Source organism: Monodelphis domestica, chromosome 7, assembly GCF_027887165.1.
Source record: "Monodelphis domestica isolate mMonDom1 chromosome 7, mMonDom1.pri, whole genome shotgun sequence".
NCBI classification, from domain to species: Eukaryota; Metazoa; Chordata; class Mammalia; order Didelphimorphia; family Didelphidae; genus Monodelphis; species Monodelphis domestica.
In genome coordinates, this window is record NC_077233.1 from 59088855 (window position 1) to 59111109 (window position 22255).

At 41.3% G+C, this 22255-nt stretch overlaps 1 protein-coding gene across 2 annotated transcripts in view; it reads left to right on the plus strand.

Moving 5' to 3' along the window:
- The first annotated feature begins 38 nt into the window (after window positions 1-38).
- The window catches only part of XPC (XPC complex subunit, DNA damage recognition and repair factor), a 31056-nt gene continuing 8839 nt past the window's right edge, over window positions 39-22255 (plus strand). The window contains exons 1-11 of one of the 2 annotated variants that reach the window (XM_001376920.5): window positions 39-173; window positions 3642-3831; window positions 10527-10642; window positions 12139-12262; window positions 13130-13214; window positions 14591-14748; window positions 14961-15081; window positions 16693-16782; window positions 17906-18784; window positions 19937-20097; window positions 21414-21495. In XM_001376920.5, the coding sequence (XP_001376957.3) occupies window positions 92-173; window positions 3642-3831; window positions 10527-10642; window positions 12139-12262; window positions 13130-13214; window positions 14591-14748; window positions 14961-15081; window positions 16693-16782; window positions 17906-18784; window positions 19937-20097; window positions 21414-21495 (2088 nt within the window). In that variant the 5' untranslated portion in view covers window positions 39-91. Of the gene's footprint in view, window positions 174-3641; window positions 3832-6049; window positions 6272-10526; window positions 10643-12138; window positions 12263-13129; window positions 13215-14590; window positions 14749-14960; window positions 15082-16692; window positions 16783-17905; window positions 18785-19936; window positions 20098-21413; window positions 21496-22255 lie in introns of those variants that run through there. The other variant, XM_016424510.2, reaches the window with a different exon arrangement.

Genomic DNA, 22255 nt, shown 5'->3' on the forward strand with positions numbered 1-22255 from the left:
GAAGTTCCGCGGTGGGGGCGTGGCGTCAGACTCGGAGGTGGGTTAGTCCTCCTCAGGCCCCGCCCCCACTCCTGAGTCGTGACCCTACAGTATGGCGCGGAAGCGGGCGTCCTGCGAGGAGCCGCGGGGCCAGCGGCGGCCCAAGAAGACTCGGACCCAGGAGGCGGAGGCGGGTGAGTTGGTGGAGGCGGGGTTAGGAAGGACGAAGTGACTCGGTGGAGGCTCAGGCTGGCTAGTGTGCCTGGCAGTGTCGGGCCCAGACCTGGCTGCAGCTGCCTACCTCGAAGCATTTGTGAGAACTTTGGCTGGACCTCCCACGTGATATTCCATCTCCAGCCTCCGATCCTGATTCTTTGCCTAGGCTGCCCCCAGATCTGGCATGCACCTCTTTTTCACCGCTGACGCTCAGGTGACCCTCTTTTCCTTCCAAGAGTAGTCCAGAGGCTACTCCAGAACCTTTCCTGATCCAGAAGCTGTTGGTATTTCCTCACCTCCAATTAACCAATGTTTATTTTATGTATGTGTCAACGTGGAAATCTAGAAATCCCCAGTTTATTTAGTTGGGAGGTAGAAATCCCAGGTTTTGATCTTGTCACTGGAGTGTTTTCCGCCTGGGGGAAGGTACTACTTCCCCAGACAATAGATATCCACTTCAGCTTTGGCGCAGTAGTTAATGTATCAGTCTCACCAGCGGAAGGTCCTGAGTTCGATCCTCGAAAGGGGGGTGTGATATACTGGGAAAGGCTTCTGGAGACAAAAGAGTTACTTGACTTTTCAGATGGGGTCCACCTCCCACCTGAAGCGATGAATGTCTATTGTCTGAGGAAGTGGAACCTTCCCTCAGTTCCAAATCTTCCATATCTCTCAGAGAGATATGGATCTCTCTTGAGATCTATGATTCAGTTAACTGTAATTCAAAATAAAACATGAGTAAATGTCCTCCAGATCATCTCTCCAAATGTTGTGCCACATCAAAGGGAAAGGAAGTTCATTTGCAATTGGGACAGTCAAGGGATATTTTTCTTAGAGGGTGGTCAAGTTTGTTGTGGGTCTTGAAGCTATGTAAGATTTTTTGCATAGTAAGATTGGGTATGGGAGACAGTAGTGGATAGGGAACGCTGAGAAAAGTTATAAACGGGTGGGAAAAAGCAAAAACTTGGATTGGGAGGAATAGTCAGGCATTTTGACCAGGAGCATAAAGTGTGAAGAGAGGAATGCTGGAAAATAAAATTGAATTGGTCACAATGAGTGGTGCCAGGTTGTTCAAGGCCTTGAACCCTAGGTCAGGAATTTGGATTTTGTTTGTCACACATTAGGGAGCCATTGGAATGTTGGGGTCAAAGCAGTGACCTGATCAAATCTTTATATAAGGAGAATGTCTTACAATGGTGGAAAAGGTGGATTGAAAGGTATCATCAAAATAGCTAGGTGGCTCAGTGGATAGAATGCTAGAGAGCTAGGCCTAGAGTCTGGAGGACTGGAGTTCAAATGTGACCTCATACACTTTCATCTAGATGACTGAACCTTATTTGCCTATGCCTTTCTTTTCTGTCTTAAAGAGTTGTTACTAAGAAAGTAAGGGTTTTTAAAAAAGAAACATGTCATTACTCGTGAAAATAAAAGGGTTGAACTGGCTAAATCTTACAGCCCTTTAAAGCCTTATAGAATGTCAGATTCATTTTTTGTTACCCAAAGTTCACAGAATTCCCTATAGTCTTATATTGAATAGTATTTTCAAAACTTATTTTGAGATTTTTACTTAATAATATATCTATAGTGACAATGCTACTGTAAGAAATTCAAGTAATCCATTACATTTTATAGATGAACTTTAGAGATGTTAAGTAGGATTGCCTCTTTTCTCTGAGCAAATTTGTTTTCCAATCAGAATTCGCCCTCATGTCCTGGTGGCAGGAGCCTTAGCTCTTTTTCTAACTCAGCTTAAAAAGAAAAAAAGAAGAAAAAAAAACTTTCTGAGTGTTTACTATAAAGCACTTTGCTAATCACTGTGGACAGAAAGAAAATGAAACTAGACCAGCCCCAAAGGAATTCCTACTCTTCTACTTTGTGAAGGAGTTGCAAATTGGGGAGTTGGGATTTAATGAGACCTAACAGTGATGTAGATACCACATTCTAAGTGGTCCTCCTTTCAGTTTTGACCCTGAACCAGGCTAAGTTGTAATGAGGCTTCCCCTAAGTGTTACCAGTCAGAGAAGCTAGGTCTCTGGCACTAGCCATGGGAGTCTGAGCCATTTGTTGTAATGGGTGAGAAGGCATAGAACTTGGTAGTTGTGGATGATGGTATTGCAGGTGGCTGCTTCTCTGGACCTGTTTCATGTGTGTGAAACATCTTACATCTGATCTCATCTGTGTTTATACTCCTCAAATGCAAACAATGGGAATGCCTGTGGCAGCTTTTCAAACACAAAAGCCCACTAACTCAAAGAATAGTTCAGAAATTATTGATCCCTTGAGATTCAGTATTTTCCCCATTTTCAGGATGGAAAAATTGAAACACCACTGATCTGGTCAAATGACTTAAGGTCAGGTTCCAGAATAAAATCCTGAAATTCTGATTCTTAGGCTGTTTTCTCAAGCTTATTCAGCAAATTTCAGTTTAGCAGGTACCTGCTATGTGCAAATCACAATAGCAAGAAAGGAAGCAAGTCATAGGACATGGAACCTAATCTGCTGAGGGCAGACACTAACAGTCCTAGGAATCAGAAAGAGTTTTCCTTAGGAGGTCCTCACACCTGATGGAAGCCTTGAAGGAAGTAAATGGAGTCCAAGAGGTAGACTACAAGGGGAAGGGTATCAAGAGATGGAATTTTGAATTCAGGGAACAAGGAGGCCACTTTGGTGGTAAAGCTATGCCAGGCTGTGAAGGGTTGTAATGCCAAGCTGAAGAGTTTGTGTTTTTATCTCAGAGGTGATGGGAGCCGCCACCTCAAGGTCTTGAATAGGGGAGTTAGATCTGTCTCTTATACGATCACACCTATGTGTTAGGAAGATTATTTGACAACTATATGGAGAATAGATTAAAAGCAAGGAAAACAGTTAGGGAAATAATCCAGATGAGAGGTGATAATACCCAAAACTGGAATGGTAGCTAGATGAGTGGAGAGAAGCTGATTGTGAAAGGTGATATGGAAGTTAGATTCACAAGATTGATGATTAATTAGATGTGGGAGCTGAGGGAAGAAGGGATGGATCTTGAAAACTTGGAATAGAATAGTGGTGGCTTCATCAATTTATAAAAGGAATTTAGAGGATGGGTTTGTTTGGGGAGAAAGTAATGAAGAAAGAGCACCTATGCGCCAGGTACCATGCAAATATTAGCACATTTTAAAAATCAGTTCCATGTAAGGGCAATGGGCCCCAGGTTGTTCTTTGAATCAATTGATCAGTAAGTAAATATATATTAAGTGCCTACTATGTGCCAGGCACTGTGCTAAGAGATGAAGATACAAAAAGGGCAAAAGACAGTCCCTGCCCTCAAGGAGCTGCCGGCCTAATGCCTGTGCTGAGATGTGGTTCTGAATCAGAGTTGTGCCCACAGTAATGCAAGGCTGGGCTAGCACTCATTTTTGCCACTCATTGACTCATCTCTATCTTTGCTTTCTCCTTACTCCCTCACACAGATGTTTTTGAAGATGAGAAGCCAAAGAATATTCGTCTCCTGAAAGTCTCAGGTGGAAAAAGGAAGAAGAGTTGTGATCCCAATGGACCTAATCAGGGTGTATCAAGGAAGTCCAGGGTCAAGGCAGAGGCGACATCTAAAAATCCTCCCAGGGTGAAGGAAGAAGCTTCCAGTGAGGGAGAAGAGTTCACGTAAGATAGTTCCAAATTTCTTTGTATTTCCATCAGAAAAAATTTCTTTGCATTTGCATCAGAAAAAATGGTGGCATTAAGAACTACTCTTCTCTTCTTCACCAAAGCTATTCTGGGGGGCACCACGGTGACACAGGACACTGGGACTGGAGTCAAGAAGAACTGAGTTCAAATTTTACCTCAGACATTGACTGGGAGTGTGAAGATAGAATTCTCCCCTTGTCTATTTTTAGCTAATCAAATCAAGAACTTAAAGTATCCTTTCTTAGTATCCCACTTAATCATTAGGTAAGAGAGCTCACAAGTCACTTACTAGTTTACACCCTGGCAGGGGCTTCCTCAAATCCTGATCTCCACATGAAAGGCCAGTAGTCTCCAGCAAGCCAAGCAGAATCCAAGGAAAGAGTCTCTCCAAATGCCAAGAAGGGAATGATGTCCCAGACCATGTTGATCTCTTTTTATGCCCCTTTTTTCACATCATTTACACCCCCAAAAGCTACAAACACTAGTCCCCTCTTGGGAAGTGCTAGGCAAATTGAAAGACTGCAATTGATTTTGGTGAAGAGGGGGAGAGACAGGAAATGCATTGGCTTGCTCACATAGGATCCAAGGAAAAAGTCTCTCTAAACCCCAAGAAAGGAATGGTGTCCCAGACTATGTTGGTCTCTTTTTATACCCCCTTTTCCACGTCATTTCCTATCAGTAGCCTTTTGGGGTGTGTACAGTACCTGCCTGCCGTGGAATAACATAGAAAGTACTTTGTAGACTTTACAATTCTATATAGCTGCAAGCTACTGTTAGTCTATCTATAAAGTACTTTGAGCTCTTCCAAAAGAGCATAGTCTGCCATTTGAAAGTGTGAAAAAATCTTGGAGATGGTTTACTTCAAACCCCTCATTTTACAAATAATAAAACAGCTTCAGAGGGGAGAATAGAAAGAGCCAACACTAGAACACTGTTTCAGGCCAGTTCCTTTTTTGCTACACCAAAATACTGAGCCCCCAAGTCACAGTCACAGACTTGGAGAGTTTAGTCATCTAATCCAGCCCATACCTGGAGAGCACCTTACCATAACCCCCTGACCAGGGTCATTCAGCCTTTGTAGCCTCCAGTGAGGAGAGCCTACAGCCTCCAATGTATACAAGTTAAAATTCAATCTCAATAATAATATCATACTTTAAGAGATTTATTAATGATCATTAGAAATCAAGGAATAAAGAAGATACAAAATAAAGACCACATACCCATGGCTGGTTAGCCATTTTTTAGTCAACCCCACTCACCACCATCAATGCTGATTCTACATCAGCGATTGGGAGCCTCCAAAGCCCACGCCCTTTATCCTCTGTCTATAGGAAGTACATAATGACAGGAAGTCAGTGGGCTCTTAGGATACATAGTTTTTATTTAGGGTAACAGATTTTCAATAATACAAAGGCCACCCTTCCCAACTCTCATTGTTAGGAAGTTTTTACTGACTCGAGCATGAATTCCTCTTGCAGCTGGCCTCTTTCTTCCCTCTTAGTGCTCTCCAGGGCTCTATAGAATATGTTTGCTCTTTCCTCCCTGTGATAGCTCTTTGGATGCTTGGACAGCTATCTTGTCATCCTTGAATCTTTGCTTCAGGCTAAATAACCTCAATTCCTTCAACTGTTCCTCAATGGATTCAGGCTCAGGGCCCTTCTTCCTCCTTTTGGCCACCTAGGAGCACTTCACCTTACTGTCCTAGGAGGATTCTATCACCTCATTGCTGGCAGCCATTTCTCTCTCCTTGCATCTGATGTCCCATTGGCTTTTTGGCCATCAGATCATGCTGATGACTGGTGGAGCACAAGACCCCAGAAGCTCTTTCAGAAAAATCTTACCATCCTTCCTGTTTTAAATGGGGATAGGGTTTCAAACCCAGGTTAAGATTTTCATTGAATTTCATCTTAGATTCATCCCAGTGCTTTGGCCTACCAAGATCTTCTAGGATACTGTCTGTGTCACATACTGAGTTAGTGGTTCTCCCCCTCACCCAGTTTTGTATCACCTGCAGATTAGATGAGCTTATACTCCATGCTTTTGTTCTAGTCATTGATAGAGACATAAGGCACAAGGCTGCCCCCTGGACACCTCCCAACAAGCTGTTTGGAGTCTGGGACTTCTTTTCTAGGAGGGCATTTCATCTATTTCAATAGTGATAGAACTTTGATAAAATCTAGGTAAACTATTACCAATGTTCTTGTGATTTACCAGCTTCCTAATGCTGTAGAAGGAAGTAAAGTCTGTCTCATATCACTGCTTCCTTTTTTAAATGTTCACCAACCATCCCTTTTATGCTCCTTTACAGTTATATCAGGAATCCAAGGCAAGCCACTTGCTTCTTGACTGCTGACTATTTCTCTTCTCTTTTTTGAAAACTGGGAAAACATTTCTGCATTAGGCCTGGATGTGTAAGGTAGGATTTAAAGGAAGAAGGGACCTTAGAAATCCCTTCATTTTCCTGAAGAAACAGAAATGCGTAAAGAGTAACTGATTCCCCTGGGGGGCCAAGAAGTGAGTCAGGCTTCAAGGCTAGGTCCTCTGACTCTAAGTTCAGTGCTTTCTCCACTATAGCACATCAATCTTTGGGGACCAAGGGCTCTTAGTCTCAGAAGTGGAGAGTACCTAAAAACTGGTTCATTCATCCATATTTAGATTGTTATTTTTACTATTTTGTTTGCATAAAAGCTGTAGAATTTTCAAATGTGGAAGGGAATGAGGGAGGAAGGAGAATTAATATAGCCCCTACTGTGTGCCAAGCACTGTGCTAACTGCTTTACAGTTCTTATCTCATTTGATCATCCCATCAACTCTGAGGTAGGTGCTTTTATTCTCATTTTACAATTGAGGAAACTGAGGCAAACAGAGGTTAAGTAATAACAATAATAAATAAAATGTAAAAAGCATCTACTATATTCTAGGCACCATGCTAAGTTCTTTGCAAATATCACATTTGATCCTCCCAACAACCCTGGAAGGTAGGTACTATTGTTATCCACATTTTAAAATTTTTTTTGAGGAAACTAAGGAAAACAGGTTAAATGACTTGCCTAAAGTCACACAGCTAGTCACTGTCTGAGACTGGTTTTGAACTCAGGTCTTCCTGACTCCTTGCTCTGTCCACTATACTACTTGGCTACTGTTGCTACCCATAATTAAAGCTCACTTAAGTTAATAAATATTCCTCTGTTAAGGAAACCTTCCTTTATGGATTTACCAGTGCTTTGTTCACCTGCCATTATCCCCAAAGTCAGTGACCATTTATTAAACACTCCTGTGTGCCAGGCATTATGCTAAGTGTTGGGTATACAAAGAAAAGCAAAAGCCAGTTCCTGCCCCCAGGGAGTTCCCAGTCTGATATGAGAGATGACAGGTAAACAACTGCGTACAAACAAGATCTCAGAGGTGGGACACCAGCATGAAGGGGGAGTGAAAAAGGCTTCTGTAGAATCTGGGATTTTAGCTGAGTCTTGAAGCCAGGAGGTGGATGCAGAAGGGAAGAGAATCTCAAGCTTAGAGAACAATCAATGAAAGTGCAATCTTGAATTGGGAGTGCCTTATGTGAGGAACAGGAAAGAAGAAGCCTGAGGCCTGAATTTCAGAACCATGGAGAGGTAAGAAGGCTAGAGAAGCAGGAAAGGGCCAGGGTAAGAAGGGCTTCCAAGCCAGAAAGATGACTTTATGTCTGATCCTGGAGGAACGGAAGGCACTGGAGTTTATTAAATAGAGTGAAAAAAGAGTAACATAGGAAGATCATTTCTACAGCTGAAAGGAAGATGGATTTGTCAGTGGGAGGGGGAGACTAGAGGTCAAAGCCAACTGGCCACTATGGCAGTGGTCCAGGTGGAAGGGGATGAGGGCCTGCACCAGAGTTGGGGCAATGCCAGGGTGAGGTGTATTCAACTGGCTTTGACAACAGCTAGTTATGAGGTGAGAGAGAATTAACAGTTTGCCAAGGGGACCCTGATGTGACCAAGGTTGAGAGCCCTTGGTTTCGACAGTAGATTTTCTTTCTCTCCTTGCCCTTTTCTGTGTGAGCAATCAAGCCAAACTCCTGAGTGGTTCTAAGTGTCTTCCAGGAGACTCCTGTTATTTGGGCACAATGCCTTCTGCAAATAGAAACACTGGAGGACTTACCCACACACAGGACTCCTCTGTATGAGACCTTTCTCACAGTAGCAAGCTTTTTTGGAAAGCATTATGTCTTGCCAAAAAAAGACAAAAATGGAAAAAGGCAAATTGTTTTTAATATCATATTTCAGTAGCACATTTAAGGAGCAAGAGATTGTGTAATGCATTTTAGAAAGTTCACATCTAAAATGGTTAAAATACAAAAAAGGAGGCTAAGTGCCAGTTACCTGGGAAAATCCATCAAATACCTTTCCTAACAATACCAAATAAATTTGGTTCTACTGTTTATTTAAATTTACTTTCTCTTAGGGGAAAGTCTCTAATGAGACTTTGTGATAAAAGCCTTCAAGAGTTGATGGGGAAAAGACAGTAAGGCACCTCCCATCTCTTTCCCTCTACCCCTCTCTCTCCCTGTTTTTCTTTCCCAAGAAATAAATTGGCCATTTAGTATATAGAAGATTGTCTGTAAGTTTTGTAATACAAGGGAAGATTTCAAAGTGTTAGAATTAATTGTGGTTGGACTCTGAATATATTATTAGGTGGTCGCCAAGGATTTAATTTCTAAATTCCAAAATGAATTACTAACGTAAATGGAATTTATGGTCGTTTATTTACAATAGAAGGAAGATGTTAATATGACAGACAGACAGACAGACAGACAGACAGAGACATGAGAACACTCTGGCTTCTCATACCAGTTAGAATCTCTAAGCCCCAGCCAGGGGAACTGGAGGTGGGGTATCACTCCTCTGAGTCAGAACCCAAATCTCCGACTGACTGAATGAATACATCCGAATGTCTGAATTATCTCCTTCTGCCTTTTGGTCCATTTTTTAAAGATCTTTTTCTCTTGTGTCACCTCCCCTAAATTTCACGTCTACCAATCACAGCAGATGCTTTTCTCCAGGACTACCCACTATTTAGTTCTCACCTTCTCTGGTTAGATTATATCTTTTTGGGTTACTTAACACCTCTTTTGGTAAGTTCACCTTTTGTAGTTACTTAACACCTTTTTGTAACCTGGTTAATTCACCTTTTGTAGTTACTTAACACCTTTTGTAGTTAAAATCTAAAAATAGGTTGTAGCTTACAATTCTAGCTTCCCTATAATGGAAGAGGAGATAGCTAAATCCAATTTTCAAAAAAAGTCAAAGGAGAAAGTTGGGAGGGGTTTACTCACTATTGGTCAGGTCCAGACTCCATTAAGATTGACCAGCTTAGTGGAGGAAGGAGGAAGTGGCTACACATTAATCTACCCTCTGTCTGTCCCACTATTACAACACCCATAGGTAATTAATGTAATCCAGGGTTCACTGACTTCATTTTTGTAATTACCTTCATATTTGTCTTTATAACCATGAAGTCCATGAACTGTTTCCCATTGTTTTTTGTTGTTTTTTTAAACCCTTACCTTCCGCCTTAGAATCAATACTAGGTATTGGTTCTAAGGCAGAAGAGTGGGAAGGGCTAGTATAATGATGAAAAAAATCACCTTTAAAGTTTGTTATGATATTAATTTATGGTCGCCAAGGAATTTACTTATGCAATTCCTGAAATGAAACACTAAAGTCAGAATGGAGTTTATGGTGGTTTAATCACAACGGGAGTAAGAAAAGGGAGAGGGAGAGAAGGAGAAAGGAGAAAGGGGAAAAGGTTAACTCAACCTTCTGGTAGAGCCAGAGGGAGTTTAGGCCCAAGGGCCAAAGTATAAGGGAGAATCAGCCCTTGACTCACGTGACCGATCTGAAGGAAAGCTGTCTGCGGGCCTCCTCTCTGCTCGAGTTCCTAGCACCCACTGCCATCTAGCCCTGTCCACAGGAAGTCAGCGAATTCCAGAGGCTGTTCCCTTCCTCACTTCCTGTGCCTCACAAGTGCCAATGGTGGCCCAAGCTTGGCTTAGGACAGCCCAGGTGGGCAGTCCTTTTTTTGCACATGTCTGTTGAGGGCCAAATTCTCAAATAATTAAATCTTGAGTTTTTCTGCAGCCCTTACTAATCTCTACCTGAGTAGGGTGGAGATTGCAGTTTCCAAGACCTGACTCTGTTACTTCAAGTATCTCCATTGTCATTGATCAGGAAATAGCTAAATCCCATCCTCCAGAGAATGGTCTGAACAGGGTGGAGTAGTTTTGAAATTCACAATAGGCAATGAGGGATTAAGTGACTTGCCCAGGGTCACACATCTGAGAAATGTGAGGTCAGATTTGAACCTAGGAACTCCCATCTTTAGACCTGGTTCTCAATCTACTGAGCTACCCAGGTGCTCCTTCAGGTCATCCCTGTTGTGATGCAGCTCAATGGGAGACAGGTCAACAGATGAATTAGTGGCAGATTCAGGATTAAAACTCAGTCTTTTAATAAGAATTTCAGACAAATGCTTATGAGAGAAGTTAGACTTAGTGTAAACAGAAATGGTTTTGGACAACTACAAATCAATTACAGTTGTTAAAAGGGTTGTCATTTCTCTTCACTTTGGTAAGCAAAACACTAAAATAACAGATGTTGGAGCTTTTTGCATGTTTCTTCTTGTGATATTTACAGTACCTTTACGAGTACACCCAAAAAGATCCAGCTAGTGACAGAAGCATCAGTTAAACAAGAGAGCAGTGAAGAGAATGATGAAGATGAAAGTGAGGATGATTGGGAGGAGGTTGAAGGTAAGGCTCTTTGGTGCCTAAATGACCTGCCCTTTAAAGCTTTCCTTTGGTTTGACACCTTTTTAAATTGCAAATACTTGTTCTATATATAGCCATGTTGTTTTCTTGTGAATAAATGCTTCTCCTTCTGCCTCATTGAGGTTTCCCTTAGGCTTACAGCTTTTCAGATAGCACCCTCTGTCAGAGACTGCCTTCTCTAAACCTGTGTGCTGACTAGCTTGGTCAGCACCATGACCAGGAGAGCCCAGGGTCTCTGGTGTCTGGGGTGGAATCTTACTTTCAGTGCTGCCTGGCACCCACAAGGTAGCCATCTTTCCCATGTGCATGGGTACTGACCCCTGCTTCCCTGCGTTTCTCACCTGATCCTAGTCCAAGGTAGTTCAGAATGGCTATTTGTTCAGAATAATCAATGCTAAGATCAGAGAGACCTTCCAGGGGTCCTGCAGCTAAGCAGCTAATTGTCAGGCTTCTGCTCAGCTCTGAGAGCCTTCACCCTTTCCTTATCTACAGGAACTAGAAATCACTCAGTTGCTTCATTGGGGATCCCGACTGACCTGGATGGGCTGGATGTATCCTTATATTTTGGGTAGTTTAGGTAAAGATTACTAAAGGGATTTCCTAAAATGCAGGCCTAGTCATGTTACCTCCTCCTCAGTGGTTCTCATATCACTACTGTGAGCAAATTCAAAATGCTTTATTTGGTATTCAAAGCCCTTCCTAACCAAATCCCCTCCTAGCTTTCCAGTCTTCTCATACCTTATTCCCTTCCCATATCCTATTCCATCCAGTGACACTGGCCTGGCTATTTCACAAACAAGACCACCCCCCTGCCCCCCCATCTATCAGTTCAGGATTCCCCTGCTTGGAAAGCTCTTCCTCCTCATCTTGACCCCCTGGCTTCTTTTAAAACCTAGCTGAAATACTGCCTTCTACAGGAAGCCTTTCCCAATCCTTCTTAATTCCAGTTTCTTCTTTCTTGGATATCTTCCATTTATCCTGTCTTTAGCTTTTTTGTTCGGTGTTATCTGAGTGTTGTGTTCCCATTAGACTGGGATTTCCTTGAGAGCAGGGCTGTCTTTTGCCTTTCTCTATATCTCTAGAGAGCTTAGCCCTATTCCTGGCATAGAGCAGTTGTTTAATATGTGTTTATTGATTGACTAAAGCTATAGCAGCAATTAAGGAAGCAGAGGCATCCACAGAGAAACAGGAAAACAAGAGGCCAGATTCCTTGCTGCCTCAAAGTCCCCACCTTGCTTGCTTTCAGCTGTATGAGACTAGTTTCCCATCTATAGAATACTCACCACTTGTCTTCCAGGAATTGGCCAGAAATGATCATTAGTAAAGCGGTTTCTCTCTTTAGAGGACACCTTACTTATTGTATGCCTCATTTAGGTCAAGCCCCTGGCATTTTCCAAAATAGCAAACATTACTTCTCAATGAATATCTGCAGTTTTTCTGAACTATGTGCAGGACTGAGATTTGCATTTTGTTGGTAGAACTTAATGAGTCTGTGCCGGAAGAAATGGGAGAGATCACAGCCTCCTTAAAACCAATTCTGTCTACCAAACCAGTGGAAATAGAGATTGAAACTCCAGAGCAGGTGAAGGAAAGAGAGAGAAGGTAAGATCAGACCTTTCTTTTGGATCTGTGTCTCACATGAAGCTTCAGCCTTTGAAAGCTATGGGAGGGAAGAAGGGGGCAGGACAGCCATTCCCCAAATGGATCAGGAACCCTGAGGAAGAGTTCCCTCGATGCTCCTTGGCCCTACGGGCTTGATGCAGTGCTGCTGTTGGCAGGGAGCCCCCATTTTAGTCCATTACCTGCTGTGGCACTGGTGGGCTCCAAGATTTCAGAACTCAGGCAGGGGCAGAGTTTCTCAGCAGAGCCTTGTGGTTTGGGGACATTAAGTCCCTAGCAGATTATAGGAAGTCATTCCGTGTTTATTAAATATACATTGGGGGTGATGTGGAAATGATAGCAGAAATGGGAGCTGTGCTACATGCCCACATGGAAGGGCTTAAAGGTTACTGGAAACTTAAGTATACACATGTGAAAATAGCTTAACTCTTAGAAAACAACATATAAATGAGTATAAATAGATGTACTTCCCCCAGATATGTGACCAAGAGATAGATGTGTAATTAAGTATGGAAGGTCATGAAATGGAGTAGTAATAGTAGTTTGGTTAATCAGGGAAGAGTACAGTGCCAGGCACATAGTAGGCATTTAGATGCATGTTGATTGATGTGTTCTGACCTACTTTACTAAAGAGAAAGAAAGGGGAAGAGCCAGACAGAAGCATAACAGCAGTAAGAATGAGCAAGTTGTATACAATTTGGATACATAGTAGATCACATTTGCTTGGATGAAATGGAGAATCATTAAGAAACAATAATTATTCATTTGTTGCCTTGAATAAGAAAAACAGACTGATGAATCATGCATGACCTTCTGACTTCAATATTTCCTTTTGGATACCCATTGCAGAGAAAAAAGGCAGATGGAATTTGAGACATATCTTCGGAGGATGATGAAACGCTTCAATAAAGAAGTCCATGAAGATACACACAAGGTCTGTGGCTCAGTATTAATTCAGTTCACAAAACACTTAGGGGCACCTCCTATGTGTTTGGTGTCAGGAGAAAGGAAGTAGGGGTCCTCTTCACAAGAAGAAATGGTTTAAATGCAGCAACTTCTGACATCTCTTTTAAATCTGATTCTGAGGGGCAGAATCCAAAAAGAGTCTTGTCTTTTCTTTATATTATTTTATGACCTTTAACTATGTCAACCGAGTCCTAGCATTTTACTTTTGAATTTAATTCAGCATATATTGGTCACATATCCCTTGTACTGAAATACTAGGGAGGATACAGAATAAATATCAGGCACAGGCTATGAGATCCTGACAAATTTTATTTAGGGAAACAAGTTTTAAACATATGAGACATAGTAATACAAGATAATATGTGATTAAGTACCCAGATATCTAGTATAGACAATCAGGATTCGGGATTTATAGAATTAGAGCTAGAAGGGTCCTTGGAGATCATCTAATTCAAATGTGCCCTCCATTTTACAGATGAAGTAACCAAATCCCTGAGAGATAACTGACTACCATAGTTACATAGGTAGACAGTGACAGTGCTGGGAATGGAGCCTGGGTCCTCTGACTCCTGATCCAGCCCTCTTTTCAGCCGAGCCATGTTTCTTCCCCTACATCAGAGATAGATGAGATCCCTGGGTCTGAGTTAGGAGGGTGAGGTTTGAGCAGAGAACTTGAATGAAACAGATAGACAGAAAATAGGAGACAGGGAACTGTGTGAACAGACATTTAAAAGTGGAATGTTTGATGTGCTTGGAAATAGACTATATGCCAGATGATTTTTGGAAATAAAGTTGGATTGATAAGAGACCCTGATTTATGGTGTTTAAATGTCAGAATATGGACTTGGGGTGGACAGCTGGGTGGCTCAGTGGATTGAGAGTCAGGCCAAGAGATGGGAGGTCCTAGGTTCAAATCTGGTCTCAGACACTTCCTAGCTGTGTGACCCTGGACAAGTCACTTAAACCCCATTGCCTAGCCCTTACCACTCTTCTGCCTTAGAACCAATACCCAGTATTAATTCTAAGATGGAAGATAAGGGTTTAAAAAAAAAAAGAATATGGACTTGGGGCTATGTCTAGGAGGCATTCTCATGTTAGATGGATTGGAGAGCAAGAAGAGACTGGAGGCAAGATTACTGAGTGGGAGGCTGTTACTGTAGTCCAGATAGGAGGTGGCAGTAGAAATCAAAAGGGAAATCTTGAGGAAGACACATAGCACAAAAGCAGACATTTCAGGCTAAAATGTGACATTGGTGTGACAACTCTGAGCTCTCCTTGCTTTAGCTGAAGGTTTTATTGTTTTTGTTTTTCCTTCTTCCTTGTCCTTATTCCACTATTTGATAGGTGCACCTGCTTTGCCTATTGGCAAATGGTTTCTTTCGGAATCACGTCTGTAATGAGCCAGACCTCCAGGCCATCAGCCTCTCCATCATCCCAGCTCACTTTACCAAAGTGCTTCCTAGTAAAGTGGATGTCCCTTACCTTTCAAACCTGGTAAAATGGTATGCTCCTCCCTTTTTCCTCCTTCCTAGCCTAAGCCTGAGGTTGTCCTTCTAATCAAGGAGAGCACCTTAGTTATTTGATTCTCAGGTATCCAGAGAAGGGTCACAGTCACTCATAGTAGGAGAGTTCTCTTTCCCCCAGTGGAGGACATGCAGTAGCACCTTTGATTAGGAAACCAAGAACCAGATGTTACATGCTTTGTTCCTGATAGGTTTATCGCGACATTTACTGTCAATGCAGAACTTTCCACAGATGATCGAGACAGCCTGCAGTCTACGTTAGCAAGGCGTTTTGCTATTTATTCAGCACGGGATAATGAAGAATTGGTCCATGTAAGTGACTAGGGATTCAGCTATTCATTGATGTTCTTAATAATGCTAAATACATGTAACAATTTAAAATTTTGACTTAAAATTTTTTTGGTAATTTTAAGTAACTATATTTAGAAATCCCAGAAGGATGTGTAGTTTACTTCATGTGCTAGATTTTAGTCTTGAACACTGTAAGTAGATCATGTTTCCCTTCAAATAAAGCATGCCTCCAAGCAGTTGGATTTGGAGATACACATACAGTGAGGACAACTTTCTGTCTACTATCTTTGAAACTAGAAAAGATGATACAGAGATTTTTATACAAGCTCTATGTAAAGATTGGCTCATATTCCTCTGATCAGGTTGGGCTTATTTGCGTAAGAAGCAACACAGCTGTGTGTGTTTGATTGCCTCGGTAATTCACCTAAGTGTTATCCTTTAAGAGCTAGAGAGTTTCTGCTGCTTTGGTTCTCTTTTAGTCTCTGTTACTCACCAGAGAAATGAAGGCCAGACTTTCCCAAAGGTTGCTAAGTGGCACCTTGTGTTTGTATTTTCCTTCTCCCTTGATTTAAAAAACCTGAACTCGACTGAGCTCTCTGATATGGGCATGATAAAGAAAAGATGATCATTTTCTACTTAAACGATTTATCTCTCTGTTCTTGATTGTTAGCCTTGAACCTGAATCTGCTTTTTGAGTAGATATTCAGTGAATATTTATTGGTAACAACAACCCCTTACAAGTTTCATTTCACAACTTTTCACATACATTTTCTCTTTTTCAGTGCTTTCTGTGGTAAGCAGATCACATATTAGTTTCCAGATAAGGGACCTGGGGCTCAAAGGAGCTCTGTCACTCAGTGTTACACAGCTACTTAATGGTGAAACCAAGACTAGACCCTGATTCTTCTGAATCCTGCTTAATGTTTTTCACTCCTCTTTGCTATCTCTGAGTGAATAATCTATGATGGGCCACATTATGAGTGGGATTTAAATTGTGCAAAATGGGGCCTCATCTTTGTCAAGAACCTTATCATGTACCTCTCTTTATCACAGGCCTTCCCTCCATTGTTGACTTTCCACTTTTTGTTGTCTTTATAAATTTTCTGGGTGTGAGGTGAAATCCCAGGTTTCCTTTAATGTATAGTTCTCTTATTAATAATGATTTGGATCAATCCTCTCAATATAGTTGTTGAATTATAGAGGCAGATGGATATACAGTAAGGAACCAAACAGAGCTTGTCTCCAGGACCTTATAATCTCATAGGAGAATTAAGATATGTATATGAAGAATTACATTATCACTCTGATGTTATGATCATCTCAAAGAAGGTAGAACATGGTTAAAACTATTCATATCTTTTGAGGAATCACTTTTGTAAGGCCATATCTTATTCATATCTATATCCCCCAAGATATCTAGCATAGGACTGAGCATCTAGGTCATTGTAACTGAATCAGAAATTATTTACATTGATGCTAATCTTTACTTCTTTGCTTATTTATCTTTTTAATGGTCCTTAGTTAAAGAAGTTGGGTGAGAAAATGAGTAGAATTGTACCTGAACTTTCCTAGTGATATACGAATTTTTGTTATAGGTAATAATGCTTTGTACATGCTCTTTTTTTCACACAGATATTTTTATTGATTCTAAGGGCACTGCAGCTTCTGACTCGGCTGGTATTGTCTCTGCAGCCTATTCCTTTGAAATTTCCAGCTACAAAGGTGGGATTTTATGGGGTCCTAAAGTAAAGGGGGTAGACTGTCATGGAGAAGTGAGAGAACAGTTTATCTTACACTCTTAAAAAGAACAGCTTTCATCTAGTACCTAAGAGTTGGGCTTTCATGATGTAGCTTTTTCCAAATCTATGACACAATCGACTTTCAGAGAAACTGATCAAATGGTTTGGAAATTGGGGGTGGTGTCCAAAGAACTTTGTCCCTACTTTGTCAAGAGACCATACACAAATTGGAGCACCTTTTGGTGCTTAGATTACTTGTTTCATTGAAGGAAAATCATACTTCCTAGAACATTATGGTGATGAATGAGTCTATGGGACACCAAGCTATGTAAAACATGTTTTTTGGGTTTTTTTTTTAAACACTTATGTTCCGTCTTGGAGTCAATACTGTGTATTGGCTCCAAGGCAGAAGAGTGGTAAGAGCTAGGCAATGGGGGTCAAGTGACTTGCCCAGGGTCACACAGCTGGGAAGTGTCTGAGGCCACATTTGAACATAGGACCTCCCGTCTCTAGGCCTGGCTCTCAATCCACTGAGCTACACAGCTGCCCCCTTAAAACATGTTTTTAAGAATCTCGAAGAGGCCGAGTTCTATCTATGTTGAGGATGTGGTCATTTTTTACTATTGTTTTATGAAAACTTGTTGATTTTCTAGTTTTCTAACTTTTCCATTTCTGAAATTTCCCAAAGAAGGAAGACTTCTACAGGCTGGCTAGTGCCATAAAGAGGGACAGTTGAGAGGAAGGGGCATGTGTCTCAAAGGGAGATAGGTGATTGAAGTCACTTTTTTGCTATGTAGTTATTATTATCATAGGATTATTGGCTTTGCTACAGTTTTTAGCCAATGCATTTGTGCCATTTCAAACCGTCTAAATTTGGTACGAATAAATTGAAATAGAACTTGGGTTCCTTGCATTTCCTGACATCAGCTGCTTAGGCTATATCTCTACCAAAGTTCCTTAAGGCCAATGAGTTAGTTGTCTTAGTGTTTTTACTTTTGCCTATAATTGGACTTTACGTATAGCATATTTCATAAATGTTATGCAAACAAATAAACTAATTATTTCTCATAAAATGAAAAAAAATGTAATCAACTTTTCTGTTCCAGAGCAAGAAAAACAGCTCCCTAAAGAGTTCTGAAAGTTCTTCTCAGCTCCCTAGCCAAAAGTCCCAAACCCAAATCAGATCAAAGACCAACATGGGACAAATGGCAGCCTCCTCTAAGAAGACAGAAGAGGGCAAAAAAACAGAGCCTCAGAAGGCAGCAGTGGGCAGAAAAAAACATACACAATCTCTTCCTAGTAAGGAAGAAGACATGGTGATAGAGGAAGAAGGTACCCAGAGGCCTATAAGGGAAAGAAGGAGGACTTCAAAGGTATCTTACAAAGAGGAGAGTGGGAGTGGTGGGAGTGCAAGCAGCTCTGATTTCCAACTCTCCAGTGAGAATGACAGCCAATTATCTAATGAGGATTCTCAGCTTGGCCCTCAGAGACCAAGGAGGCCACCTCTATCTCAGAAGACAAAGGCAGCATCCAAGAGCAGTAGGAAGAAAATCAGCTCATCAGCAAAGAATAAAAGAGTTGGCAGTCAGCCCTGCACCCTTCTGGCTGCATCTCCAGAGGCCACAGGCACCAAGAGGGGTAAGATCATTTCTAGTGATGACGAAGAAGAGGAAGAAATTGGGAAAACAGTTGGTGTGGATCAGTGGCTAGAAGTGTTCTGTGAAGGGGCAGATAAGTGGATATGCCTAGACTGTGTACATGGTGTGGTGGGCCAACCCTTGACCTGTTATAAATATGCCACCAAGCCTTTATCCTACATTATTGGTATTGACAATGATGGTTATGCCCGGGATATTACACAGCGCTATGACCCAGTCTGGATGACAGCTACCCGAAAGTGCCGTGTAGATTCAGAGTGGTGGGCTGCAACCATGAGACCTTACCAGAGCCCTTTTGGGGCAAGGGAAGATAAAGAAGAAATGGAGGTAAGCCTTGACTCCTGGAACCCAAGTGCCAACTTGTCAAGTAATTATTATTTGAAAGTATGAATAAGGGATGACCCACCAAATTATACCTCCCTCTACACAAAAAAGAAAAAAATGGGGCTTACATAGAGCTTTCAGCTCCTGGGACCAAAGAAACTGAATTTAGCTAAGTATGTGTATAGTTTAAAGGCCCAGCAAGAGAGTGACCTTATCCCAAAACAGGATCTTTCATATAGTAGATGATTCATAACATTTGGAACTAGTGAGACTGGGTATATTTGTAGTGAGAACCTGCAGTGTCATAAAAAAAAAATGCAGAAATGAACCATCATTGAGAACTATCAAAATGAGCAGAGTAGTCCTTCCATAAAGAGACTTAATTCTTTCTCCATTATACATATAAGTAACTATAATATACAACAGGAGACATTCTGTAATTAGTCATCTGTACTCATTAAGTAAACTAAAGTGCATCTAAGGGATAAAAACCTTCCTTCAGAGTCTGACGCATGACTTTCTTTAGGTGGCCACATTTGACGATTGGTCTGTATCTGTTGCCTCCCTCCCCCTCTCTCTTGCTCCCCAACAGAGAAATATGAAAGCATGGAATGATGCAGAAAAAAAGCAACAATGGAAATTACTGAAAGATTGGGAATTAGACTTTTTAAAGAATGGCTAAAGGAAATGTAGAAGGGCTAATGCCAGTCAATATTGAATAGCTTAGGGTGACTAGTTTTTCTGATTCTACCAAGAATTAAACTGGAAGCCTAACCTATTAGTTTCAGTAGAGAGTTTAGCAGGGAAAAAAAAAAGGTTTAGGTTATCTTACTAAAAGAGGTCATACATTCTCCAATGGAAACTTTTGATCAAGCACATGATCAATCATCTGGCCAGGATGGTTTATATGTTTAGGTAATAGAAAGTGTGTCAAATGACTTTCTAAAGTCTAATCTGAGCCTAGAATTTTATTTCTTACATTTTCAACAAAACCTATTTGTTACTAGTACAAAGCTAAATTTAGATTATTACAAAATCATTAACAGATTTGATATTTAACCGATCACACTTGGCAACCAACATATGATAGCCAAGAGAAGTCCAAATTTGATCCAAATAAGATCTAACTTAACATTATCTCTTTGGCCTGTGCAGTTTCAGGCAAAGCTACAGGCCCAGCCCTTACCAACTGCTATTGGCATGTATAAGAATCACCCTCTTTATGCCCTGAAAAGACATCTCCTGAAATACGAGGCCATATACCCAGAATCTGCTGCAATCCTCGGGTACTGTCGTGGGGAAGCTGTCTATTCTAGGTAAGAGGACCATTGGATATGTGCACAACATTCTGGCTAGTGGCCCCAAAGTATTTTGATCTTCTATTAACAACTTCAACAATGAGTCATGGTGAGTAAAAGAGGACAGTCTTATGGGGATAGATGGGAGAAAGAGAGTAGTCATATATGATGGAAGAACAGAAGTTTGATGAGGAGAAAGTAGACAAGAAAGAAGATTTATGAGGCTGTGAGTGAGGGAGGAAGTCTTTAGGAGAGAAAGAAACCCTCATCAGAGTTTAAGTATTTTATTAAGAATGTGATTTTTAGCTCCAAATATTTGCCACCAATAAAAGTACTTCACTGGGGGGCAGCTGGGTGGCTCAGTAGACTGAGAGCCAGAGCTAGAGATGTGAGACCCTGGTTTCAAATTTGACCTCCCCTGGGCAAGTCACTTAACCCCTATTGCCTAGCCTTTACCACTCTTCTGCCTTAGAACCAATACCCAGTATTGATTCTAAGGCAAAAGGTAAGGGTTAAAAATAAAAAAAGAAAAGTACCTCACTGTAAAGGAATGGGGACTAGGGTCATCCTAGTAGTGGATTTGTCCAAATTTTAGGTTGAGCTGCTATTCAAATAAGATAATATTTATAAAGGGCTTAGCCCAGGACTTGGCACAAAGTAAGTGCTTAATAAATGCTTGCTGAATGTTGGAAGTAGAATTGTAAGAATATTCTCAAGGTCATGGTTTAGCTCTAGGGACTTCACTAGTGGAGTGGCCAGAAGTCTGTCCTGTCATGCACTATTATTATTGGGCTTGCTAATATGTGTAAGCCATTTTCCTCCAGCTTCTTGAGGACAGAGACCTTGTCCTTCCTCTTGTTTGAATCTCCTACAGTGGGCATCAGAGACTGGGCATCTCTTATGTACTTATCTTGGCTACTGTTGACAATTTTGAAGAGTCCCGACTTAACACAATGTTGTCTGTTTATACAAAGTAGATGGTGGCTATGAAGCCCATGAAGGTGGAGGACAAGGACAGCTGGGGAAGGGAAAGGAAATCCAGAGGCTGGTGAGACAGAAAATGAGTTGTTGTGAGATCTATAGGCAGAGATATTGGAAAGCAGGGCAGGAAGTTGGAATCAGAAATTATTCTGCCTACCTTAACACTGGGACCCAATCCAAAGGGTTATTTCACATTACTTTTATAGCCAGATATGAGAGGTGATAGCTTCCTTCTGTCAATTTTACTAACTAATAATAGTTGTGAAAAACAGAGGACATGGGAAGAAAATATAGGTGTATTGTTAGTTGAGGAATAATTTGGACATTTATCTCCCCCTTGGTGACTTCTTTAGGGACTGTGTTCACACTCTGCACTCAAAGGATACCTGGCTGAAGCAAGCAAGAGTGGTCAGGATTGGGGAAATTCCATATAAGGTAATTAATCTGGAGGGAAAAACTGCATTGAGCTCTGAAGGGTTTGGGATCTGGGTAGAGGCACCTACTATGAATGGCAGCTTGATCATGACAGTTTGGTTACAAGGACTGAGGAAAAGGGAGTATATCTAGGGGCTGTTAAATTAGAAGAGAACTTGGCAGGCTATGAAATAAGTTCCAGAGCAGGGCTGTAAGCTTAGAGAAGAAAGGAACCAAAATGTCACTAGAGAAGTTTTTTTGCCAGGGTTTGAATCCAGAAAATAATGGCCAAATCTAGTCCAGGGGCAACTTGGGAAAAGAGTGTAACACTGTTGATTGTGTCTGTTGACAGCAAATGGTCATTCATTGAATCATCAAGCATATAAAAGATGTCAGATCTGTGCAGACTGAAAACAAACAGACATCCTTATACCTTAGACATTCTTTCCAGCCTTCTTGGGTAGGCCAAAGTGTCCTACAGAAGAACCTTGGGTTACATCTACAAGGGGCTCTGACTGGCATTGTGGAGGAAGCTGACTTGGCTGGGATGGTATAGAGAAGCCACTTTGTTTATATGCCATGCCCATGGCTACTGCCCTAAGCAGAAAGTGACTTTCAAGATCTGTTTTTTGAAGGCTTATTACCTATGTCTGGTTCTCAGTTCCAAAAGTTTAGTGAAGATCTAAATAAAATGCTATATCCTACCTAAAAAAATAACAAAAGAAAGAAAAAAAGAAAGAAATTGTCTGCCCTCCTCATATTATAGAGGAAGAGACAGGTT